Source organism: Elephantulus edwardii, unplaced genomic scaffold, assembly GCF_000299155.1.
Source record: "Elephantulus edwardii isolate Elephantulus edwardi_28Jun2011 unplaced genomic scaffold, EleEdw1.0 scaffold00017, whole genome shotgun sequence".
NCBI classification, from domain to species: Eukaryota; Metazoa; Chordata; class Mammalia; order Macroscelidea; family Macroscelididae; genus Elephantulus; species Elephantulus edwardii.
This window is the reverse complement of record NW_006399767.1, coordinates 7,320,321-7,329,837: the sequence shown is the minus strand read 5'-3', so window position 1 is coordinate 7,329,837 and position 9,517 is coordinate 7,320,321. Positions and strand designations below refer to the sequence as shown.

The window sequence follows — 9,517 nt, the reverse complement described above, 5'->3', positions numbered from 1 at the left end:
AAAATTAAATAACATTTAGAAAAGGTGGAATTCAACACCTAAAGTCCCCCCTGCCTACTCGTACTGCTGCTTTATCCGGTTTAAGCAAATACATTAACTTCTTAGAGATTCCAAAATCTTCACTTTTTTTTTTTTAATATCCAGATAAGAGAAGCCTTGAAGTGTCGAGTAACCCCTGCAAAATGGATCTCCAGATTATCAGAGGTAACATTTTTGTAGTAATTTTTTTTAATTAAAAATCTGGCATAATTAAAACTGTTGGCATTTGGGGCATATGGAATGCTCTTGAAAAATACCACCTTAATGTTTTGTGCTGTGAGTTTTCAGAAGTAAGGAGGGAAAGAGTGTCTCCCTGACCTCTTCCTATACAGAGTAGGGGGCCAATCTATAGAAATAAAAGTTGACTTAGATTTAAAAGTGGGTAACAAGATAGTGGAAGAGGAGGAGGAATTACAAACATCATACAAGCAGGTGATGACGGAATAAAAGAAAATGAGGAACCCCAGGATCCCACAATAGCTCGTTTATCCTTTGTGATTCCAAGTGGTTATGTCACATTCAAAGGGTAAAAATTCTTGGGGGGAAAATGGTGGATGATTGTACAAAGAGAGCTTTCCAATATTTTTATTTGCAAGTGGGAAAATAGTTATAGTTTTTAGAGTCATCTATGTAGGTGAGGGATCTCTTGAGATCAGTTAGAATGTTCAGGAGAGAAGGCTAGACCATTCATTATATGTCCTATCTTCTACTCCTGTAATTCAGAAATAATTTACTCTTATGTAAGGACTAGCTATTCTGTTGTTGTTGTTGTTGCTATGTGCTGTCACGTCATCTGCAACCCTTAGCGACCCTGTGTAAACAGCTCTGAAGCCTGTTCTGAGCCAGTCTTACTGACTCTGACACACCTACTCCCATTGCCCTAGTTACTGTGTCAATCCATTTCATCTGGGGTCGTCTTCTTCTTCGCTGTCCTTTCACCCTACCGAGCATGATGTCCTCCAAGGACCAATCCCTCCTGACCATGTGCCCAAAGTATGTGAGATGGAGCTTTAAAATCCTAGCCTTCAAGAAGAAACTTGGTTTCACCCTCTCCAGTATAGACCTGCTTGTTTTCTTGGCAGTCCATGATATATTCAAGACTCTTCTCTAGTGATATAAAAATGAACAGTTGATAAAAGACAGTACAGGGTTGGCACAAGAAAAACACCCAGCAATGAGATAAGTGGTGATCTGGACTTTCCCAGGCCAACATCTGAAAAGATTAGACTCATGTTGCAGAAGGGTGCTCTGGTGGTCTAATGGGTAAGGGGTCAGGCTGCCAGCCCAGAGGCAGGTGGTTCAAATCTGCTCCAAATGAGAAATATGGGCAATCTCCTTCCATACAGTTTGCAGCTTCTGAAAACCCAGTGAGTTAGTTCCGACTCCACAGAAACGAGCCTTTTTCCCCTTTCTTTCTTTTTTTTTTTGAGTGTTGCAGGAGATCTGGGTGAAGAGTCATGAAAGATCATTTGGTGCTGCACATTCTGCAGCTTGAGTTACTACATTGATCTCCCTCTATTCTCCTTGCTTTGCTGTTTCCTTTGTCTTTACTTACCTCTGCTTTCATCTATTTCTTTTTTTCTTTCATGATCCTAGAGTCTCTATACCTGTGAAGTTACTACCTCTCTAAATCCCTCTCAGCTGAAAAAAAAAAAAGGACCAAGGTTCATTGAAAACTGAAATCAATAATTATGTAAAGGTATTATTTTCAGCAATGGCTGCATGTTGGAATTCACAGAGAAGTGTAATCAAAATATTATTACGTAGGCTCCACACTGTCAATCTTGCTGAATGGGAATGGTGACCTCAGTCTTGCAAATTTTTAAAAAATTCCCCAGTGAAGATTGAGAATCACGGACCTAAAACCTTCTTGAACTATCTTAGCGGTGTAGCTGTCACCTCCTACCTGACGTGAGCATCTACTGACTGTCTCATTCAGGGCTGCTGAGTCATTCTCAGGAGAGAGTAACTCCTTTTGAACCTTTAATTTTAACATTTCTCCTCTTCTCTGTGTTTTTAATATTGAACCATTTAGGCCACCATAGGGAAATTCAACTCTTCAGTGCTATGGACAAATCATCATTCTCCCCATTTCTCTTTGCTTCTGTTTTGTTTTGTGTTGTATGAAAGGTCTAATTTATGCCTAGCATATTATTATCAGTGGTTGGTTGCTGGAGCCATTGGTTTCCCAATTTGGCTTCACACTGGGTCACCTAAAGTTGATAAAATTATCACTGTCTAGGCCCCACCTTAGAAACACTAAATAAGCAATTCTTGGTGTTGGCACCTTGGTATTTTTAAAACTTTGCAAAGATTCTGGTGTGCTGCCAGGTTCAGGTGGTAGGCAATTGTATACTAACTTTCTGCCATTCTACCTTTTTTGCCTTCAAGCCACTGCCTGCTGTCTACAGCTTAGTCACTGAGCCGCTATATTCTTAGGGTCTGCATGAGTTCTAGTCGACTGGATGGAACCTAACAACAGTCTGAGGGTGTAGGAAGGAACAAGAACTGTCCTCTCCTCTCCTGGCTTTTTAGGTGTCTGGTCCCCAGGTAGTAATCTTTTGCTGTGCTGATCTTCTGACGCCTGCTAGTGACTGTCAGGTTCGTGCTCAAGTCATGGCAGCTGCCTGCACAACAGAGCAAAATGCTAGCTGCTCCATCGTGTGCTGTGGTTTGGACTTTTGGAGTTTATGGGATTGCCACTGGTTGAATTTTGGGTATAGATCACCAGGCCTTTCTTTCTTGTCTGTTTTAGTCTAGAAAGCTCTGTTGAAACTTGTTCAACATCATCACAACATGCACCCCTCCTTTGACAGATTGCTGGTTGTGTGTGAGGTACTTACTCTGTCTGGTTGGGAAGTGAATCTGGGTTTCCTCCATGAAAAGTGAGAATTCTACCAATGAACCACAAATGTTCCAAAGTAATCTCCCATTGAGACTTACCACTGTCCTCTCCTTGTGTCTGTTTGGGTAGCTTCTGTCCCGGCTCACTCACCCCAGGGTTATAAATGTGTGTGTCTTTGTTCCCTTCATATCTGACTTGGTGAGCTGGTCTGTGCTCAGGTGCTAATGATTCTACCAGTGAGTTTAAGAATTAGCAATCTTTAGAAACACATGGTCTTTTGGGCTAAAGCACAATGACATTATGGGCTCAGGAACATTGGAAAAGAATGGAGATGTTCACAGACTGGATGAGAAGGACGGACCTCTGGCAGCCTGGCAGGTGGAGAGTTCCATTGCCATTGCAAAGGCAGGCATTTAGATTCACCTGGTGCTCCATAGGAGAAAGGCAGTCTCATCTTGGGCAATTTCTAGCCACTGCAAACCTGCTGGACAGTCCACTGAGTCATCTTTCACTCAACGGCAGTGAGGTTTTTGGGTTTTTTGGGTGTGTTGTTTTTTTTATTTTTTTAGATGAGGCACTATTTGATGGCCAGCAGCTGTCCTAGTGTTTCCCAGCTGCCCCTCTCCTAGGAACCCCTCAGGAGAGTGGTGTATCCACGTGGGGAGGAGGCGATCAATTTCTGACACCTGCCTGCTCCTACGCTCTTAGTGGTTCTAAACTAAGGAAGGAGAGGGATACGACACATTTCCATGGTTACAATGTCCAATGAGCTTTGAATATTTCTAAAAACAGAAAATGGAGTAATAATGATATGTGTATGTTTACTTTCTTCTTCAACAGAACATTTCATCTGATTTCTCTCGTCATCCCACCAAAGGACCGAGCTAACAAACTGGACTACACACCTAACTTGGGAGGTGCGTGCAAAGCAAGGAGGTTCTTAGAGGCAACTTAGACACCTGGCATTTCTTTTTTTTTTTATCTTTTTTTAAATTGAAATTTTAATGAAAGTTTATAAAGAACTGGGATTTCCATTCATTCATTGTTATACATTTTCCTCACTGTCCCCCTAGTTCACCTTTTTTTGTTTTTTTAAAAAAAGTTCCTTCGTTGTTATATCCCTCCCCCTCCCATCCCAGACCACTTTACTATGCAGCTCTTATTCTGGGCTCTTGTTATGCAGATAATACCTAATCATATATTCCTTTTATACAGTTCTCTCCCATGTCTTTTAAATATCACATGTTGATTCATTATAATTAGAAGTGATTCCCCCTCCCTTGATTCTGCATCTACAATATAGTATCATCTAATTATGGCTAGAGATGTGTTTATCTTTCCAATTCTTGAGCTACTGCTGTAAAGCAATCATGCATGCCTGAGAATTAGCCAACTAGTTGTTGTGGAGTTGATTCTGGTGCATGGCAACTCCATGTATGTCAGAGAACTCAGGTTTTCATTGACTGGTGTTTCAGTAGATCACCCAGCTGTCTTCCCCATGGTATCCACCTAGAATTGATTCTCTAACATTTTATCTAGTACTTAAGCAAGATAGCTGTTTGTCTTACTTGAGACTTTGCTTCCAAATAATCCTGGGAGTGCTTAAAAGAGGAAAAAGCAGAGGTGCCAGCTCTGCTGAGGTATTCCCTTCTTGCCTCTCCTTTCTGGTTACATATTCCTTGGACCCTGGACACATCAGCAATGTCCTCACATTCCCCATTGTTGCAAAAAAATCAGGAAAATATGGTTTTTGAGAAGCCTTTTTATTGTTGTTGTTGTGTGCCATCAAGTTGCTTGGACTCACAGCAACCCTATGTACAAAAGCCCTGAACCCTGCTCTATCATGAGCCAATGTTATTGCCTCTGACACACCTACCCTCATTACCCTAGTCACTGAATCAATCCATCTCATCCAGGGTCTTCCTTTTTGTGCTATCCCTCCACCCTCCCAAGATGATATTCCTCTCTAAGGACTTGTCACTCCTTGCAACATGCCCAAAGATGAAGCCTCAGAATCCTTGCCTCCAAGGAGCATCCTGGTTTCACCCTCTCAAGGTTGAACCTGTTTGTTCTCATGGCAGTCCATGATATATTCAATACTCTTTTCTAGCACCACAGCTCAAAGGCATCAATTCTTTTTCTAGCATCCCTAGTCATGTCCAGCTTTCTGACACATAGCAAGTAATTACAAAAATTATGGCCTGGATCAGGTGCACATTAATCTCTGGACTGATATCATTGCTCTTCAGTACTCTGGAAAGGTCTTTGACAGCAGGCTTTCTCAGTGCAATTTATTTTTTTATTTCCTCACTGCTGGTACAAAGATTGTTGATTGTGGGGCCTTAGGGATATTATAAATATGTTTTAGCACTCAATATAGTTTGCTGAGAGAAACACAGAGAAATAGAATTAGGGAAGAAAAAGCAGCAGAGGGGATAGAAATGTAGAAATATACAGAAAAGGGGTCTTAAAGATACAAAGTTGGGAAAATGCCACTTAGGTATAAGAATGTGTGCAACACACCTTTCATTCCATGTCCTGATGCTCTTCTGAATCTATGAAGAGATGACAGATTAAGAGTTAGCCACTGTGAAACACCCCCAATTCACAGAGGGCATCATCCAGAGAGGGGCTGGGAGGAATACAGAAAAACCTAGAGGAAGATAAAAACCAACAGGCTCAGCAATGGAGTCTTCTACAAAGACACAAGCAGAGAAACTGAGAAAGATACAGTGAGAGAGAAGCATTGAGGATGAAACAAAAATTAGTTGCTGTTGAGCCGACCAACATACGGTGGTGACTACATGTGTGCCAGAGCCAAGCTGTGCTCCAGAAGGTTTTCAGTCATTCATTTTTACAGAAGTAGCTTGTCAGTCCCTTCTTTCAAAGAGCCTCTGGGTTGGCTCAAACCTCCAACCTTTCCATTAGCATCTGCCTGTTGACTGATTGCTTTATTCAGTTGCTCAGAGGTGTAAGTTGAGCCAAAGAGAGGTGTCTTCCCTCTTTTCACTGAGGTATACTGCTCTTTGATGGAAACCTTTTGCAGTAGTTCATGGTCTTGTTCATAGAAACAGGCCTTTTCTAAAAGGTTTTAAACTTGAAAAGAAATGGTTCAGCTTAGAGAAGGAAATGGTTCTAACTCGGGATTTGTAAGCAATAGATTCCAGAATGGCTTAAAGTGAAGAGACTCCTCACCCCAGTCAGAATAGCAAAATTTAACAGAACAGCAAGCAACAAATGCTGGTGAGGTTGTGGAGAAACCAGAACCCTTATTCACTGTTGGTGGGAGTGTAAAATGGTGCAACCACTGTGGAAGGCAGTATGGCGTTTTCAAAAAAAGTTGCAAATAGCAATACCATTTGACCCAGCAATTTCAATACTGGGAACTTACTCCAAAGAGACCACAACTGACATCCAAGCAGATATATGCACACCCATGTTTATCATGGCTTTGTTCACAATAGCAAGGAGTTGAAAACAACTTAAGTGCCCATCAACAAACAAATGGAGAGAGAAGCTGTGGTATATTCACACAATGGAATACTATGCTGCATTGAAAAACAAGGAACTCATGCAATATTATTCAAAATAGGTGACCCTCGAGGACGAGTGAAGAATCTCAGTCACAAAAAGACAAATACTGCATGGTGCCACTGTTGTAAAATAGGACTGACATCAGGGTTAGGGGGAGACTGAGAAAGATGGGTTCGAAGAAAACTGTTTAAAAGGGATATGTGATTAGGTATTTTTGTCATGACAGGAGTCCAGAGCAAAGGCTGCATAGTGGAGTGGATATGGAGGGAGGGATTGTAAATCAATGAAAGAATTTTCTTTTACTTTTCCAAGAGGGTAGTGTACTGGGGGAAAGCGTTGGGAGGGGAGAAAAGTGCAACAATGAATGAATGGAAATCCAAAGTCTCTGTAAATTTTCATTGAAATTAATAATATATTTTTAAAAAAGTGAAGAGACTCTCCTTCTGCTAGGGAAGTGCTGCCAAAAAGAATAATTACTGCTCTTTTGAGGAAAAAGTGAGCTTAGAATGCAGTTTCTGTGAGGTGTTTGCTACTTGCTATTAAAGCTGTGATGCTCTGTTCTTCACTAGGTTGTACATTCCAGGAGTGGAGAAATTCCGGTGAGGAGAAATGTGCATAGCCCTGTCTTCTTGCTGGTGGAGCATATGAAGGAAGTCTCTCACATTTCAGCACTGATGAAGGAGATGGTACAGTGAGGAACGATAGGAAGACCCTTGTTGAAGCTCTTCTGTGCTGTCAAGCATTTCTCCACCAATCAACAGTCACCACACACACTACCGGCCACCCACAGGGAATGGAAAGTGGTTCACAGTCGCAATGGGGTCTGTCAGAGCATCCAGCTCTCTGATGCTGGGTCATACTCCTCAGGAAGAGAGCTCTGGCTCATCCTGACAAAGGCGCTCCAAAAAGTCACCTGGCTGGATTCTAGGTTGCAGAGGGAGGAGCCCTCTTGCATAGTCACCGATAATTGATAATTGGGCTGACCTTAAGTAGGTCATTGCTGATTCCTTTCATGAAAGTAAGCCGACTTTCAGCACATCCCACCCTTTCAACTTTGAGTAGGTTGGATGGTCAGTCATTGCAGTGCAAAGGCAACTTTTTTGACCATGATCCAAGTGAAAAGAATCAATTGTAGAGAACCAGGAGTGTGCTCACATTAAGTGGAGGAGACTGAAGGCTGGAATGGTGGGTCACAGATCTTTGAAGGTGAGGCCATAGGTGGAAACTCAAGTCTCCTTGTTTCCAGCCCTCCACTTTCCCCCTAAGACCACCGAGACACTGACTCCTAAGCTGCTGAGTAGCTTTCGGGTCTGACAGTGTATGGCCAGTGTGTGATCAATCCTCACCACCACTATGAACCATATTAAGATAGTTGAGGATTAGGAAGGAGAAAAAGATCATATTTCAAGTAGAGGGTGGCTCATTTTCCTAACAGTGTATGTAAACAAATTCAGCATATTCAAACCGGGGGCTTTCTGAAAGGGAAAGATTACCGGTAGAAAGCCTAAAAAAAAAATTACTAAAAAGAAGCCCTCCTTTCAAAACAAGTACATAAGTTATTGCTGCAGAAGAAAATTAGTGGGGGAATAGACATCATCTAATTATTCTTAAAGATTAAATATTAAAGATGTTACATTACAGATGAGGAAGTAAGACACGCTCTGTGAATTTGGAGAGTCTCAATCTTCCTCTCTTTCTTTTAATTCTACAAAAAGGTCTATAAGAAGTAGGGAAGTTTGAAGAGGCCCAAGTGTAATACAATGTCAACCAGAAGGTAGGAAAATGCTACAACCTGGGTAACAACTCACCTTTATAGTGTTAATACTCCTCAGGGACAATAGCACATCTTTCTCACTTGAAGACAGAAGAAAAGGGTTTTAATTTTCTTTAAAGCAAGGGAGTGGGACAAACATGTTTTAGTGAATGCAGAGATTTAAATACAAAGCAACATCATTTACCATTGTCAATATATTGAAGTAAGGATGGAATTGCATGAGACTAATTATAGGACAATCCATCTGAAAATTTTTTTGAAAGAACTGAGTCAACTGCTTAGATTTATAAATGAGAATTCTGAACATGAGGAAGAAAGGGAGAAGTTAAGCTTTCATTTGTATTGCTGTTTCAACAGTCGTCACATCTAATAAAGAAACACAGTTTTCTGAGAAAAGATGGCCAGAAAGACTTTACCTTTTGCTTACATTACCCATGGAGGGGCCAGGAATGCTAACAAAGGATCTTGGAATTATTTCGGGATGCCTAGAGGAAGCCTCTGGTCATAGGGCGACGTCACAACAGCAGTCTGGATTATCCTGGAGGATGCCAAGGAACTGCATGGATTAGCTTCACCCCAGTGACCCTGTGAGGTGACGCATTTAGCATCTGGTCACAGAGCACAAGGGAGCGTACTTGAAAGGAAATTGGTGTTTACAATGTCTAAGACAGACATCTGGATGTAGAACACTTAGCAGATAGCTTTCAGAATTTTGTTTTGGATTTTTTTGGTGTGTTTTGCATTTTTTTCTCCAAACATTACTTACAATTCCTTAGACTTAGGTTTTCTCACCTATAAGATGAGGATCACAGAGCCTACCTCAAAAGGTTGTTGTGAGGATTAAATGACTAAACATAGGTAATGTAGTTAAAATAAACTCACCTCGTTGCCATTGAGATGGAACTGACTCCTAGATGGCCCTCCAGTGGCTTTTCAGAGGCTACAAAGCACACAGGGGGAGGCTGCCCATCTTTCTCCCTTAGACCATGCAGTAGATTTGAACTCCCCACATTTGGGTTGGCAGCACAACTCCTTACCTATGAGGCCACCAGAACTCCTGTAGTTAAAATAGCACTAGGCAAATTACTTATTAAAATGGTCACTGTTTTTATTAAACATATGCATACAGACTCACATGAATACAGGTAAGCACATTCCCATAGCCTTTTGTATAAATACAAAAACAGGAGAATTAGTTCATTTGCTTCTAAATTAAAAAGTTTAGTTTGTTCTGGCCTGTTCAATATCAAGGGTGTCAGTTGGCAAAATCCGTTCTTACCACTGAATATTCAGTGTGATCACAGTCAAATAGTTGCCTGCCTAGG

At 41.3% G+C, this 9,517-nt stretch overlaps 1 protein-coding gene across 1 annotated transcript in view; it reads left to right on the top strand.

Annotated features, from left to right (window-relative positions):
- Window positions 1-3,839, top strand: part of GPR111 (G protein-coupled receptor 111) — a 23,007-nt gene extending 19,168 nt beyond the window's left edge. Inside the window, exons 6-8 of the mRNA XM_006882124.1 lie at window positions 145-204; window positions 2,575-2,756; window positions 3,725-3,839. Of these exons, the coding sequence (XP_006882186.1) occupies window positions 145-204; window positions 2,575-2,756; window positions 3,725-3,839 (357 nt within the window). The remainder of the gene's footprint in view (window positions 1-144; window positions 205-2,574; window positions 2,757-3,724) is intronic.
- Window positions 3,840-9,517: the final 5,678 nt, after the last annotated feature.